The sequence below is a fragment of the Opisthocomus hoazin genome, chromosome 8 (assembly GCF_030867145.1).
Source record: "Opisthocomus hoazin isolate bOpiHoa1 chromosome 8, bOpiHoa1.hap1, whole genome shotgun sequence".
Taxonomy (NCBI): Eukaryota; Metazoa; Chordata; class Aves; order Opisthocomiformes; family Opisthocomidae; genus Opisthocomus; species Opisthocomus hoazin.
The window spans coordinates 58,044,126-58,060,312 of NC_134421.1; the positions used below are offsets into that span (position 1 = coordinate 58,044,126).

Below are 16,187 nucleotides of genomic sequence, written 5' to 3' on the forward strand. Positions count from 1 at the left end.
TATTCAAGACCCGCCTGGACAAGATCCTGTGCAGCCTACTGTAGGTGACCCTGCTTCGGCGGGGGGGTTGGACTAGATGACCCACAGAGGTCCCTTCCAACCCCTACTATTCTGTGATTCTGTGATGCCTGGATCTCAAGAAGCTGGTTCCTTTATTTATTCAGCCACCTCAGAAACACTAGCGTAGTTTTTTGTTCTTTACCAAGTGGAAAAAGGAAGTAGCACTTACCCAGGCCCCAAGCTGTCTAGCTCAAGAACCTACAATTGCTACATATTGTTTACTCAAGGATCTACAAATGATCTGGGACAGCATGCCAGCTGTACACGACAGGATGGAACAGGCAAGGAGACTGCAACTGCCCAACACTTACTAAAAAGGTGGGTAGAAGATAACACACTGAAGATTTTGGACTTCTGTAGTTTCAGGCAAGACTGATCATCATGGGTTTTTTGTTTACAGTACTGTCTAAGCTCATGCATAAGTATAATTTGCTTTCCCTGTCTTTTGTGCCTTCCACAGGGACACCTGTTTGACAAAAGAAGAGATACCATCTTGGTACAGACTACGTAACGTTCCAGTTGTGATACAGGAATGCAAAAGCTGGAGGCAGACATCTGCTCTTATACATTACAAGACAGAAGAATTTATTAGTCTCTGCTATGTCAGCATGCCATGTCTTTATATCTGTCTAGATGGTCACACAGCAGAGATTGTATATTCCATAATGAGTATTAGTAGTCCCATCTGAGTCTAAGAGGATGAATACAGAACAGTCCAAACTGGGTAGTTAGCTACCAATCTCATTAAAAACAAAAAAACGGAAATAACTCTTACACCCAAAGCACCCATCCTCAAGAACAAACCAGCTGCTACATAAGCCTGACAGTTTTCATTAAAAAACATGAAAAGGAAACCTCAACAAGTACTTGGAAGTGAAAGTCATCTGGAATTTAAGGAGCAACAAGGGAGGTGGAGTGATAACAAAACCCCTGAACACCTAGCTAGGACATGCTGAGGAAATTACAGTTGAGATCTCTTAACAGAATGAAGTCTTTTGAAGTATAAATCAAGCTTACATTTTAGCTCTAATCTTTGCTTTCACTTTCCTTTTATCTAATGCCCTGGCCTTAACTTTGCTAGGCAGCTATTTAGGACAGAAATGATCAGAAAATAACACAGAAAAGGCTCTAAGAGCAGCAAAACAGAAACTAACATATACATGTAATCTCAAGAGGCCTGCATCCAACACACAGTTTAAAGAACTCAGCATAATTCAGGAGAAAGGTCTGGTCCCCAATTTTCCTGAAACAAATCCACGACTTTTTTCCCCACTTACATTCACCGAAAATCTAATACATAATTTGTACTTGTGCATTGCTATATAAACCACAGTGCAAGGAAGTCCAGAGCAGTAGTACAGCTACTCTGCTAAATGCACAAAACAGCCACAAGTTCAGTTGAAGATCAGGATTCGAAAGTTGTATTAATATGACTTTATCAATATCACTAGATGTAACTTACAACTGGCATTTCAGATCTGTACAAACTATTAAGACTGAGTCTTAAAAATCTTTTGCTGAAGTCTGGTAATAGCTACAGCTTTGCAGATACTGGAGAAAGCTGATCACTGATATAACCTGAAAGACTGTATTTGCACTCATACTATTTGCAAGATAAAAGAATCTTGTCAAAACTGCAGGAAGCCAGCAACAAGGCTTTAAATATAGAAAATAAATTTTTAAGTTTTTCTTTGTCCTTAAATTACTGCTTCTGCAGAAAGGAAAAATATCTTTCAAGTGAAACTAATCCATTCAACTCAACTAATTTTTATTTTAGTCCAGATGTAACACATTCCACACATCTCAAACTATGAGTCACTATTTCATAAAGCTATCTCACATTCACAATTGTTTTCCAGTGCTTCAGAGAAGGAGAAACTAGCTCACCATCTAACAAGTCCTAGTTTGCAGGCTATAATTAGGATGCCAAGACAATAGCTTCTTTGTGCACAAAACCTTAAGAAACACTGAATGATGACAAAAACATACAAGCTTTAAGACCAATACACCAACAAACTAGAGACAGTTTATCCAGGACGGAGTGGCTTCAGAGGCATTACTAAACACTGTTTCTTAAAATTTATTTTGAGAAATAAATTAGTGACCTGTACATCAGCTATTTAATAAATATTATGCATCTCTATCAACCAAACATTTCAAACGAAGCAAAAGCTTCAAGTAAATCCATACTCCCACCATGATCCTCCAAAACATTTGTCTAATAAAAGTCCAGTTCAACTGAACAGTTTACTCCCTTAATTAATAGATCTATATTTAGAAGTATATACAAGTTCTTCACGTAACACATTCTACTGATACCACCTTTCTCATCAAGAATTATTTTAAAAAGTGCTTATTTGTCTCCTACCCACACACCACTATCCTGGAAGGGCAGCAGAGCAGAAAGATTGCCAGACCTCAGGAAGATTGCATCAACCACAAATGAAGCAATGCGACCACACAGCCAGAAAACCTTCTTATCTCCAAAGAGCATTCTCTCACTGCACAGCTTGGAAGGAAATTTGATTCTAAGGACAACAAAGGGTTGTTTTAACCAGACCCACAGACCTGAGTCCACAGGACTGAAGCACTCAAGAGCACAGAGCGTGTTCTTCCCTCAGGCAAGGTGAGCTACAGCTTCCCCTCAGCTGCCACACAGCAGCCTTAGGAGCACAGCTCCCTCTCCACCTGCCCTCGCCCCTCGCAGGGCCACCACATGCAGAAGGGCTGACAATCCCGAACACCATACGAAGCAAGGAAGCACCTCACCGGCTCAGGACCTACTCTCTGCCCGGGGAGCTGCACAATGCATACACACACTGGCTACGTGTGCTTCCCTTCTCCTTCCCTATCCAGCAGGGCACTATACGTCTATGTTTTCTTCCTCAAAGTCAAAATATGTAAGGCACGTAGCTCCACACCCAGCCCCTCACACCGCACCACCCTCACCTCAGCCCGCAGCTTGGCCTCCGGCGCTTTTCATAGCGTAGAAAGCATGACGGGGCGGAACCCAGGCTCCAGCTGTGCGACTCTATTGGATAGTTGTGTTGTCAATCACCGGAAACGGGCGAGCCGCCAGAGTGCCTCGGCCCCTCCGCCGGGCCCTTGTGCGACTGACGTGGGCGCCCCCTAGAGGCAATGGGGGTCCCGGCCGGCCCGCGAGGGCTGGTCCGTCGCCGCGGTCGTGTCCCCGGCGCGGCGGAGGCGGGGAGGGGGGCGGGAGGCACCGGGAAGGGCGGCTCCGAGCAGCCGGGTGACGCCAACGCCGGGAGGGCGGGAGAGCGGCTGTGGCAGCGCAGCGCGGCGGCGGGACGGGCCCGCGCCGCCCAGCCCTCGTCCCCGCGGGCCGCGGTGGCCGGCGGATGGACTGAGGCGCCCGCCGCGCAGGTCAGCGGGTTGGCCATGGCCAGCACTAGCCCTGAGGAGGGGGAGGCGACGGCGAGGGAGGAACAAGCCTTGAGGAAGCTGGTCGTCCGGCTCCAAAACCTCCAGGAGAGGAAGCGGCTGGAGACGCTGGTGCAGACCCTGAGCGACCTGCTGGAGCTGGCGGCCCGGCAGAGCGGTAAGGCGCGGGCGGCCCGCCCCGGCCCGGCCCGGCCCGCCGCCGGTCGCTAACGCGGCCCTGTCTCTGTTCCCCCACAGCTCCGCGGCTCTTCAGCGGCAAAAACGTGCACGTTCCCTTGCTGCTGGTGGTGGAGCTGTACCCGGCAGCGGCGGGCGTGCAGCAGGTAAGGGCGGCGCGGGGGGGGGGGAGGTCCGGCCCGCTTCCCGCTGCCCGGCCGCGCTCCCTCGGGCGGGCCGGGCCCCGCGGTCCCCTCCCGCAACAGAAGTTACCGCTCGGCTCGGTTGGTTGTTTTTAAGTTGCTGCTCTTCGGGGCCGCTTTGTGAAGCGCTGTCGGGGTGTGAGCGGGCGCTGCACCCGCCTGCGTTTGAAGGGAGGAGCGGCGCGGCTGTGTGCGGGCACCGCTCGCTGCCGCTCTGTTTGGACGGCGAAAGAAGGCGAAGTAGAAAATAAAAGCGAAGCAATGTGAATGCTGGATGGCATAGGCTTCTAAATTACCTAGAACCTTATCTAGTGTATTTTCGACATGTCAGTATTGAAGTTTGCCGTGGTTAGACAAGCTTCTGAAAAACAGAATTTTATATTCATATTTATATTCATACATAGGTCGCCGTATCTTAGAGAGTTACACTAGCCCATTTTTTTAAGGGGGGGGAACCTTTTAGCTAAGAGTGGGTTCCGCAATTTAAGGTTCTGCTTGGCTGCTCCTGTAACTTAGCATTGGCCCATTGAGATTGCGTGTGGCTCTTGCACAATTTGATGTTGTGCTTACGGTACAGCTGCCAGACTTGTCATATGAAACAGCTCCTTCCTGGCAGGCCTATGTTAAATTTCTGACTATATTATGCTTAAAGGATGTTTATAAGCTCCAGATTTCTGTGCAACTCTGTTGATTTTTTTTATATATGTTAAACCAGTTTGTGTGGTTACAATATTTTTGGCATCTTTTACTTTTTTCAATTCAACTAGAAGGCAAAGCAGAAATTATATAGCAAATGTCTCTTAAATAATAATATATCTTAACTTTTTTTTTTGGCTTAATAGACTTTAGCTAGAGGTCAAAAGCATAAAATTCAGATTAAATGTGAAATTGTACTTGTGATTAATCTGGAGTAACAGTGATCTCAGGTTTCCTTTGAAGGCTAAATACTTGTGAAGAGTCTGAAGTTTTAATTTATTTTACTATTCAGTTGTCAGGTCATTGAGAAATACAGAAGGATGAATCAGCAGTTATTTTCAGGATAAAGCATATTGTGTGTATAACAATTGACAAAACCACTGCCCAGAAGTGGTTTTGTAGATTGTTATACACACAATAGACTAACAAGTGAAAAATAAGAAATACAACAACAACCAGAAGCAGGTCTGAAATGACAGCAGAAGACCCTCAGAAGTGCATAAGGGAGATAGTGATTGTTTAATTTTCATTTTAACCCTATTAAAATGCCTCACTGATTTAATACAGAATTTTAAAATTAGTTTTAATCTTCTCTCTGCCTACATCTGCAGTCGTAAAGTGTTTCAGTTGAGAAGTTTTCAAGCCCCTTTGCATTACTGCATTGTATTAAAGTGTGCAAAGCTCGAATCCTGTTCCTCGTACAATGTCATAGGCAGCTGTTCCTTCACATTCAGCTACAACACTTACAAACATCCACAATATGTTAGTAGAGCTCTGTCTTTTTGCTTCATTTGCTGCAGTTTGTTTACAGTCTTCGTGAATACACAATTCTCACTTTATGGCAGTGGTGAAGTAACGCAGTCCTGATGTCAGTGCAGTCTCTTTACTAACAAATTTTCAGTGAATTAACGGATTAACCTCTTTTTCTTTTGGCATTGTAATAAAATTGACTCAGATAAGGCAATAAACACAGTAAAAGACATATCTGAATGGAGGATTTTCTTTCCTTCCCCTCCTTAACTGCTTATAAAGCATCATGTTGTGCTGCTGTTCCATGGGCTTGTCCAGGGTAAATTTGCTTAATAGATCAATATTGCAAGTACCAGTGCAAGTCAGACTACAGGCATAAACCTGCAAGCTTCTGGGCTGGAAAGTCAATAGTACCTTGAAGTGAAATAGATGTCTGTAAGTAAATATGGTAGTTTCTTCCTTCACTTGCTTACTGGCAATGATTAGAGCAGCTTAGACACTCTAGAGCAAAATATGTTACACTGGACTAAAGAGCCATCAGCAGAGCTTTATTGTCTCATGTAGAAGGTGTGAGCTAATGTAATACAAATTCATTGCATGCTAGAAATGAAAAGAGTCTGATTTAAAAATAACAGTTTCAGTGCTGCTACCAACTGTTTCTGTGTACAGGGACCCGTTTAAGTGTTTATAAGAAAGTCTTTGTTTACTGTTTCTTGGTTTTCTTTCCCTGTAACCTTTAGGATTTCTGTTATTTACAAGACCCATACTTTCTTATGTAATTTTTAAACAGATAATAAGCTCTCTGTTATCTCAGGTTGTGGTTTTAATATCGTAAAATAGACCACATGTCAGCAGGTCAGATGTTTCCTTTGGTCTGCTCTGGATCCACAGTTCTTTGAGATGTTTGTCAATACTTGGAATCAGAACAATCCAAGTAAAAATATTTAATGGAAATATAAATTTCATCAGAAACAGTTTTAATACAAAAAGGTATTTTCTAAAGCTAATTTTCATCAGGTTCTAAGTTTTACGAGAACAGTTAGGATGTCATGAAGTGGGACTTCAAAATCTTTTGTAAGCAGTACACAGTGTGCGAATTAGTGGTCAACTCTACAGTGTCTTTGCCGTGCAGATTTGAAATTTGTACTTGATTGTCACTGATAAACTCTGTTTTGCTTGGAATGTGGAAAATTAGGTAATTACATATCCTCATCTTGGGAAGGACTGGTGATTGCTAAGACTGTTCTGTGCAGTTATGTTTAGTAAGGACTCAGTTACACAGACCAGCCTAATCTTCCTGAATGTCCACAGGAATTGGTTTGCAGTCTCATGCAGAGCAAGCCATCTTGCTCTCCACGCAGGAGAAGAGCATGGAAATTGGCTCATGGTCAGCCTCAATCTGCAGACATGAAGATTGTAATTGGCTTAAAACATTTGGCTCTGCAAATCTGAACTGAAACTACTGCAGATAGTGTGAACCTAGCCCATGCAGCCGGTTATGTGAAGCATAGAAGCAGAATTCCCATACCCAGGGAGCTACATCACCTTTTTCATATTCTCCAAAGATGTCATGAAAGCTGTCTAGATTCAAGCCGACGCTGTTCCTATGGATGTCTCTATCAGACTTGCAGTTTCATGTCGCTATAGTCTTGCAAACTGCAGGGTTAGAGATCATGCACTTTCCATGAACTTTGCAGTTGAACTCTTTGGAGGTAGCCATTTACATTCGTGTTGTTGGCTGTCCTCTTGTGACCCCTTTGCTTTACATAACTTTTCTGCTGAAAACTACTCCAGTTACGCATATAGTTTTTGAGCCATACTTAGATTATCTTCTGTCTTGACCCTGTCCTTAAAGCACACAGGCCTACTTTTTTCTTTCTTTTCATTTGTATGGCTAAGGAAATTTTTATGCCTTGTTTTAAGTCCTTTTTATAAAATCTGCTTCACCTTGACTTTTGACATTTCTCAGTTCACTCCTCTTCCAGTACAGCAGGGTTTTCTTGCTCATCAGTTAATACTTTGTACAGATTTTGCTTGCTACATCCTCACTAAAGCCCGTTCAATCATACCAGCCTGCAGGCATTCATAAGAGAGCAGATTTCTCCAATACAGAAGACTGATGAGAAACATTTTTAGGTTTTGGCATTGTTTAGGGGTGTTTGAAAGTCAAAGAATTTGCATAGGATAGAGCAGGTACTTATTAAGAACAAATACATTTCTTTTAGTTCATCTTTCATTCGTTATGATCTCAAAACTTTCACTGCCTTCATTATGTTTAGAAAGCACACAGTCTTGAAGGTTGATGGCGAGAATATGAAATATATAGAGTCGTTTAGGTATCTCATCCTCATTTAAAATATTGGACACCTTTAAAAACCTATCCTTTCTCCTTATAATTTGCAATTAAATGGCAAATTCTTGTGGAAACAGCTGTTCTTCAATAAACCTGGACTACCTGTAGTAGTGCAGTGGTCTTCCATGGCTGATGATGACATGCTATGGATCACACCATATTTTTCTCTCTGTCAGCACCTCTTTTAACTGTGTCCTTTATCCTCAGACAGTGCTGAAGCGCACTGAGTGATGTGTTCCTACAAGCAATGCATTCAGAATCATTAGCCATATCTGTTTTACCTCCATCTTTTAACTTATGTCATTTGTCTTGTGTTAATTAATTTTCCCTTTTTTGATTTAGGTATATAATTTTCAGAACATTTGTCTTCCAAAAGCGAAGAATTTTAGAAAATGACATTGAAATTCCAAACAGAGTATCTGTTCTAACGTGGCTGCATTTTTGTTTTACAGATGGGTTGGTCACTTCTTTGTAAATTAATAGAAATTTGCCCAAGTACTCTACAGAACATAACTCCTAAGGATGTCGGGAAGGACTGGGAAGTACTGGGTGTTCACCAGTAAGTATTTTGTATACAAAGAGTCTTCCAGAATGTTTGGTTATACGTATATTTGCAATGAAATATATTTATATAAATATATTTATATAAAGTTATTACAGCAGCTTCTAAATGGTTGAAGATTTTTGTGGGTTTCTTCAGCCTTCGGAATGGGAGACTCATGCAAGCAGGCGTCTTATCTGTGTGTGTAAATACCTGATGGAGAAAGTAAAGGAGACTGAGCCAGGCTCTTTTCAATGGTGCCCAGTGACAGGATGAGAAGCAATGGGCACAAATTGAAATACATGCAATTCCACTTAAACGTTTAAAAGAAACAAGCAAACTTTTTAGTATTTGTTGTTGTTGTTGTTGTAAGGTTGATCAAACATTGCAGTAAGTTGCCTGGAGAGGTTGTGAAGTCTCAAGCCTTAGAGACATTCAGAACCTGACTGGACATGACCCTGAGCAGCAGCTGTAGTTGACCCTGCTTTGAGCAGGGGAGTTGAAATAGGAGGCCTCCAGCAGTCCCTGGCAATCTCAGTGATGCTGGTATTCTGTGTTTATCCAGGTCTTCTATTTTAATAAACAAATGCAGTATTACCTGGATGGTTGTGTGTGTATATTCTTTCCAGATGTGATGAATTATATCTATAAGCCTGAAGTAGTGCAAATAGAGAGGAAGAGTATTTGTCACACCTAATCTTAGTGATCTAAAAATCAAGTATTTCAACTGGTCACCTCCACAATGACCTTCAGAGAGGGTGGTTCATTCTGTCTTTTTCGTAAGTTAGCCTGGAGCAAATTGTAGTTTGGACTTCCTTGTCTCTGTCTGTTAACCATCGAGGGAGCCAAAGCAACTGGTTTCTAGATGGCTGTGGTTAAATGGGATGAAAACCCACATAAGTTAGCTCTTTAGTTGTTCCATAGCACAAATACTAGTTCTAGATGTAGGCATGATACAAATGAGGGAGAAGGGCCTGGTTTGGTGTTCTCTCACTTGGACTGATTACCTCATTCAGGGCTGATAATGACAGCAAGAAGCTACAGCCTTGAATCTCCCCTAGTGAATCTGCCTCTACCTCGACAGTCTTCACCATACCTTTGCTTAGAAAGGTTGCTATTGTAAGATCATTTGCATGAAGATGCAGTTTGGTTTTGTGGGGATTGGTTTGTTGGTTTGTTTTACAGTGGCTAGAGTACATGGTCAGCAGGGGAATGAACTCCCTTGAAAGAAATATTGACAATTTTTATTAGAAAGTGGAAGTGGTTTTGGTTGCTGTTCATGAGCAAGAAATAACTTAGCTGAAGCTGTACAAGTTAGTTATGATTTCTTTGGCAGCTTAAAGGGTTGATAATTGACTGAGAGTTACTCTGAGAACTAGAGATACTGCTGTTCATTCTTGGGTCCCAGAAAAATTACTCTTTTGGGGCTGATCTTTTCCATAGTCTCCGCAGAACCCAGTCAGTGTGTGCAGTTGAACAAAGCATCCTTCTAAAACTTAAACTTCACTAAAGATCTGGTGACAACATTGGTGATAACATTGCTATACATGATTCTTTCACACTACCAATATTTTAGCCAACTGTGTAACCTGTCTGATATGTTGACAGTTTTGCTTGCTGTGGAGAAATTTGTTCTTGGTGGAGGACTGGGCTCAGACATTTCTGTTAGTGCCAGAGGCAGAGCAAGCCAGCTAAATTATATCTCAGATTCCTTCTAGGTGGATTGGATTAGTGCTGCAGTGCATCAGCACCATATTGACTACATGCTGTTTGCAGCAAGGCAGGAAACAGATACAATAGAGAGGAAAAGGTCATTTTTTTTGCAAAAGATTTTCACTTTTGTGTGTGTAACTATTTTAGGAGAAAAGAAACTTTAAGCTAGAAAAAGCATTTTGTTTCTTGTCTCTCAACCATGAGCCAACCTGATCATGTTACAGTTGTGTTTATAAACAGTAGTTTGGTGTTGATTTAGGTGTTCTTGACAGACAATATGATAAATAAATAAATAGTCACTGTGAGGAGAAAGGAAGGAAATTCCTTCAGTGTATTTGCATTCTTTCTACAAGCTCAAAGAGACTTCATGAGATGTTTTGTGGTCTCTGAGGTTAAACTCTCATACAGTAGATGAGATTTAGAAAACTTTACATTCTCACTCTTGATTATATTTGAAATGGGAGGGTATATGCAGGGAATTTTCTCCTTGTATTAGACATGCTTTAGTGTATGATTAGTTTACCCTGTGGTATACTGAGCCAGCTCATGCCTCTATAGATCAGACTCTATAAAATGCCCTCTTCCCAAAGCAGAGTTCCTTCCCCACAGCAGAAATCATGAGTCATTGGTAGACAAGGGAGAGATGTTTAGTGGCTTCAAAGTGTTTGATAATTCAGTGGGGTTTTCAAGCCATGCAGGGTGTAAGGAGTAAGGAAGTCTAAGCCACAGCTACTTATGGAGCAAAGATGTGAAGGAATCTTCACCCCATGTACAGTTTCTACACATGTATGCTTGTAGACACACCTGCAACCACACAATAAAAAGCGTTAGGAATGCTTAAGACTAGAACACTTTAATAGGAGGTTAAAGCAGATTTAAGGGTGTCTGTTTAGCTATTCTACCAGCTTGGTTAGGGTGGCTCTTTGTTTTCCTTGATTCATCACCCTACTACTTAGTCCATACATGTGGGCTGTATGCCAGGACAAGAATTTGCCTCAGGACTGAAAACCCAAATGCCACCATCTATTCTTGTCTGTAGACTTAGAAGTCCAAAGTGTGCATACAGAAGTTTTAGTGAGGTATCTATTCTCAGTTCTTTAGATCATCCCACACAGTATTCTGACTAACCCTAGATTTCAGTAGCGGTTTTGTGTTCATGAGAGTGTAAGGATATAACCAAGTCATGGTTTATGTGAACAGACAATATTTTATTGGACTGATACTGTTAAAATTTCCTGTCTTGCAAAAGGTAAAGGATATTATATCAGACTTATGTCAGACTTTGCTCCTTATGTGTACTTTGCTACTATACAACTGAGGAGAAACTAGCAACATCGTAGTATGAAGGGAAAGGAAATAAACCAGTGATACATTCATTCTAGTTTATAAAGTTAGACTTTAGCAAGGCAAACAACATCATTGCTAGAGCTGGGGAATGAAATTTGGATGAAGCTTTAAGTGGTCTCTTTGTTTTTCAAGACAGGTCAAGAATACTGAAGTATTGCAAACTACTGCGCAATCCATTTTTATTAGATATTATATATACAAAGACTCACATTTGAAGATTATTAAGATTGCAAAGTGAAGTTCTCCAAAATCATGAAAATAAGAAAATTAAGGTTTCCTGAGGGTTTTTTTTGTGTAAGCTTGTCCATTTTTATTTAGTTTTTAATTACACAATTGGGGGGTTTGTCATCAACATCATTCACTGCCTTATTACTGTGCATTAGTGATACCTTACGTGAAACTGGCCTATTCATTTTTTTCTCAGCTTTTATTAGTGGTCATCAGTATTGTTTAGAGCTTTTAATATTTTGTTTATTGAGAAGGTGTTACAGAATGGTGGTCACAGTTTTACAGATGGTAGTTTGAGTACCAACTGATTTTTGGGTGCCCAGTTTGATACATGCACTGGATTTTTCAGAGTACTTAGCACTGTTTGGCTCTCCTGCTGTTTAAATATTCAACTTTGGTTGACTCTGATGCAGCATTTCAGAGGTTAATATCCCTGGTTCTCAAGCTGGGCCACCCAGTAAGTAAGAAGTATACAAATGGCAGTCTATGAAGTGTTTCTTTCTAGTGATTTGTCCAGCATCACCTAAGTGCTGTGTGGTGGAAACTTAGATAGAGTTCTTCCAGATGCTGTTCAAGTTCTTTAGCTGGGAGACTGCTGCTGCTCTTCCAGCAAACCCTTGATCTTTCACTGTGACTTAGCTCTTGCAACAAACAGAACAGTGACATACTGTCCACAGTCTACTGCGCTCTACAACCCTGCTTTCTGTAGAGTAACCCCATCCTGAGTGGGTCTTGTCCCCTCTGGGATTAATATATACATAATTAATTAAAATTAAAGTAAAATTGATAAATTATACATCATTATTTTGATGAAGTATGAAAAAAGTTAACATGCCAACATTATTTCATTACTAACTTGGAAAAAACCATAAATTGAAATAAAAATTTAAAAAAATTATTGAGAAGCTTTTTAAACTTTTGCTAATTTCTGTATTTTTGTTTTTAAAGTAAAAATTTGATAAAATTTTGTGTGTGTTAATATTTCTTTGGCCATAACTCTTTTTTCCTTCTTTTTTAATGTTTAGGCAGATTCTTAAAATGCTTACGGTCCACAAAGGAAATGTAAATCTCTCAATAATAGGACTGAAAGCATTAAATCTACTCCTCATGTCAGGTATTGTGTGTTTTACTTTCCTATATTGTCTAAGCCTTTAAAACACAGAACTGTGGTATAAAATGGGTGACTGTTAATGTCAGGCCTGATTTTTCTCTGTTTTACTCCATAAAGTCACTTGCCGTTTGTACTTGTATACAAAATAATGAGTACCATTTTGCACCTTTTTTAGCCAGTAGAAAGGATTCTTCAAATTGCAAGGCTGTGAAGAACATGACTGATTAATTTTGCCAACCTGTTACTAGCATAGACACAAATACTTGCTGTTATGTAGTTAAGTAAAATGAGTAAGAGCTTATTTTTTCTTACCAAAGTATAAATTTGACATTCTGACTTCCTTTAGTACGGGTTAGTACTTCTGAAAACAGTAAATCATCTCAGACATTTATGTTAATCTGCTCTGCAGAGACCTAATCTTATCAGGTACTGAGGACTTTTCTCATCATGCTGAGATTCTTGATCATCTGTTGAAATTAAAGAGAGACCATAAGGGATTCTGCTAGTTTTAGTCAGGCCAGCGTATAATATTAGCACAAATTATTGTTAGAATAGGAATGTTTCCATTGATTTTAACAGAATTTGGACTCAGCCTTGTTTACAAACTAAGGATTAGACTTGACTTTAGGTAGTTAAAGCTAATCCAGCTGTCCAAGCTTCTACTGTAGGCAGAAGGATGAGAACAGGCACTTTGAGAGGATGGTTCATGTTATTCATCTGTCTGTTTTATAAGATTAGTTGCCTCTTCAACCTGTTTTCCTTTCTCTTTTGATTGTAAAGAGGACTGGAGGACTAGCTTTGACTAGACGACCAACTTCTTATCTGCTGAAGTTGGGTAATACAGGTCTCATTATAAGGCCTTCCACTGTGTGATTAATAATAATAATACCAAAATCTGTCTAGTAGTGAGTAACTGTAACCAGCAGCTTCTTTATTTTAATTGTGAGGTGTCGTAAAGGGTCTTAAGCCGTTGACTATGTATTTCATAACAGTTTATTCCTGACTTCTACTCTTCTCAGGAGTGATTAACTAAACTTAAACATTTCAAATACCTTATGTCAGAAAAATATTTGAAATTGTACCTTGTCAGAAAAATCTCTTAGTATTCTATATTTCTGTATGTCTGTAAACTTGAATTGCACTATAGCTGGAGCTGACAGGCCAGTGTGAATGTCATATAGAAAAATCTCTTAAAAAGAAAACCCACACAGAAAAACCAGCTGCAGCTGAAACACTGAAACAGACATTATGAATGCTACTGTTATTGGTGGAAGCTTGAAAAATTGTCATGAATATGAATCTTTTTGCCTACACATGCTGTAGAGAGAGTAATGTTTTTTTCAGATTTTTTTTAGTGTCAGAAGAGCAACTGTGCGATTGGCTTTTTTGGTTCAGTTTCAGGCTGAACGAATGGCTGAGACAGTGAGAATAGGGTTTCGTGATACAGATGGTCTGATTTCATGGTTCATTGTAGCTGACAGATACATTTCGAATCCCCTCTTGCTTTTCTCAGGCAGTGTAGTCCTGCCCTCTTTCATCCACCAACCTTACTTCTTAGTGAAACTTTTCAGCTTGCTATGATGACTGCAAAAAGAGGTTTTTTGATGGCTTAATTTTCTGCCAATTCAATGAGTTGAACTGGCTCATTGAGGGGGTCAGAGAATTGCCAGAGTAATGCAGGGTGGGAGCGAGAGCGGAGAGGGGAAACTGTCTTTTTGGCAGTAATGTTTTAGAACATCTCAGTTTTATTTTAAAATACTACCTTAAGAAATAACATCCTCATGTGTTATACAAAAACCTGGATATGAGCCATCAGAGTAAGTTTTAAGGACAGTATTAAAGAATTTTGGATTTTAATGGTTAAGTACAGCGCTTCAATCAAAACGTTAAGAACTAATCAGTGCAACATGAAATCTCTCTTGTTTTTCAGACGTAATTGCTTTCCTGCTCTTGGAGGAAGAGGTGGACGTGTTTTCCTTGGTATTTAATGCCATGCACACCTTCCCTAAAAATGAAGAGATCCAGCAACATGGATGTAAAGCATTACACAAACTTTTTGAGAAAGGTATTTTTATTGTGTAGTTTATTAGGTTAGAAAAATGTGTAGGTTGGGAGGGAACTGCAGATGTTTATTTAACTGCAATAAATGAATTCTGGCATTCCAGATGCTGTTTTGTGTATTATATCTGTTCTTTCAAAAAGTTAGCACAAAGCAGGTTTTCCAAGCAATATCACAAATTTTCTAAATTAGAGCAATGAATATGAAATTTTCAAAAAATCTAGAAGTGTCTTCATTTCTGACTCTAGAGTTAACTGAAAAGATGGGATTCAACATTAATAATACTGGAACAAAGATTAGTGGCATTTGAATTTATTTCTCAAAACCAGGGTTGTTTATTTAAAGACTGGCAAATTTTAATAACGTGTGAACAGTTCTAAAATAAAGCAAAATGTTTGCACTTTAGAGAAATATGTGATTCTGCTTTTGATCCTGACAATGCTGAAAGATGAATATGTATCTGTATGATATTCCTTTGTTTCTTCTGAGAAATGAATTGAATGTATTGAATTGAATTGAATTGGTGTATTGAATTTCTGGAAAATTTTCAGGAACTTTATGTGTAATGGCCAGAAATACCATTGTTGTAGAAGCCTAGCTTTGCATTGAGTTGCTTGCTTCAAAATAAATATTGAGAAATACTAGCACTCCTGCCAAGTCCACTTTACTCCTTTGCTTCAACGATAGTCTCCAATTCTTCAGATTTTTTCTTTCTGGCATCGTTTTATATTGCTTTTTCTAAGTCTTCCTTCCACACATGTGTGCTTGGAACTATCTTCTGCATTCCTTCCCCTCTTACACTCTCCCTAAATACTTTTGTCCTGCTGTGTTATCTCTTCAGTCGCCAAAAAGGTCTGAACTTAGATTTTCTCTGCATGCTTTTTAGAAGTGTCTGATTGTTACAGATCTACAGTCTGCTCCGGGTACAGGCGTTCTTCCTGATGGCAGTGCTAATGTAACAAGTTCCTAGGCTGCCCTTGGCTATTCTTTCCTACCTCTGAGCCACTTTGTCAGTTATTGTAATGTGAATGTTTGCCTAGCCTTAGCTTGAACCGGATTCAGAAAATGACTCTGCTTTCAAAATTTAAAATAAGTTGTTCTTTCTCAACCTGAATCAGTTCCCTTGTCTGGTTCATAGCACAGCTGTGCAGTTATGTCAACACAAATGAGAGGGGGCAGGGGTGGAAAACCTTAAGCCATTATTACAGTGAAGGTAATGTATCATTAAAGCATGGCTGTAGTTTCTATGGGAAGAACTCCATTATCAAAAAAAGTTGAGAAGTGAGGTAAAAATCATGTAGTATGCAAAAAATTCCATCAAATTGTTTTCACTGTATGCTTAGCCTTTCCTTTACTTGTATACTATCTTGGTAAGGAATATCTGAAGTTCTGTGAAAAAGGCTAGCAGGCTTCTTTTAAAATACTGATTCACAGGAAAGCATTTAAGAGTCAGAACTCAGTTACATAAAGTGTAGGCTAGAAAAAGGTCTTTGTAAAGTAGCTCGGTTTTTAGTAGAAGGAGTCATAACTGTGGAAAATTATGTGTATGGAGAGTGCCTTACTTT

At 40.0% G+C, this 16,187-nt stretch overlaps 1 protein-coding gene and 1 long non-coding RNA gene across 2 annotated transcripts in view; one reads left to right on the top strand and one right to left on the bottom strand.

The window, feature by feature from the left end:
* LOC142362262 (uncharacterized) overlaps positions 1-3,084 on the bottom strand; it is a 58,898-nt gene extending 55,814 nt beyond the window's left edge. Inside the window, exon 1 of the long non-coding RNA XR_012764886.1 lies at positions 3,010-3,084. This is a non-coding gene — a long non-coding RNA (uncharacterized LOC142362262). The remainder of the gene's footprint in view (positions 1-3,009) is intronic.
* A 290-nt stretch (positions 3,085-3,374) lies between these two features.
* The window catches only part of LRRK2 (leucine rich repeat kinase 2), a 72,613-nt gene continuing 59,800 nt past the window's right edge, over positions 3,375-16,187 (top strand). The window contains exons 1-5 of the mRNA XM_075428171.1: positions 3,375-3,622; positions 3,703-3,788; positions 8,076-8,182; positions 12,478-12,566; positions 14,494-14,628. Of these exons, the coding sequence (XP_075284286.1) occupies positions 3,463-3,622; positions 3,703-3,788; positions 8,076-8,182; positions 12,478-12,566; positions 14,494-14,628 (577 nt within the window). The 5' untranslated portion in view covers positions 3,375-3,462. The remainder of the gene's footprint in view (positions 3,623-3,702; positions 3,789-8,075; positions 8,183-12,477; positions 12,567-14,493; positions 14,629-16,187) is intronic.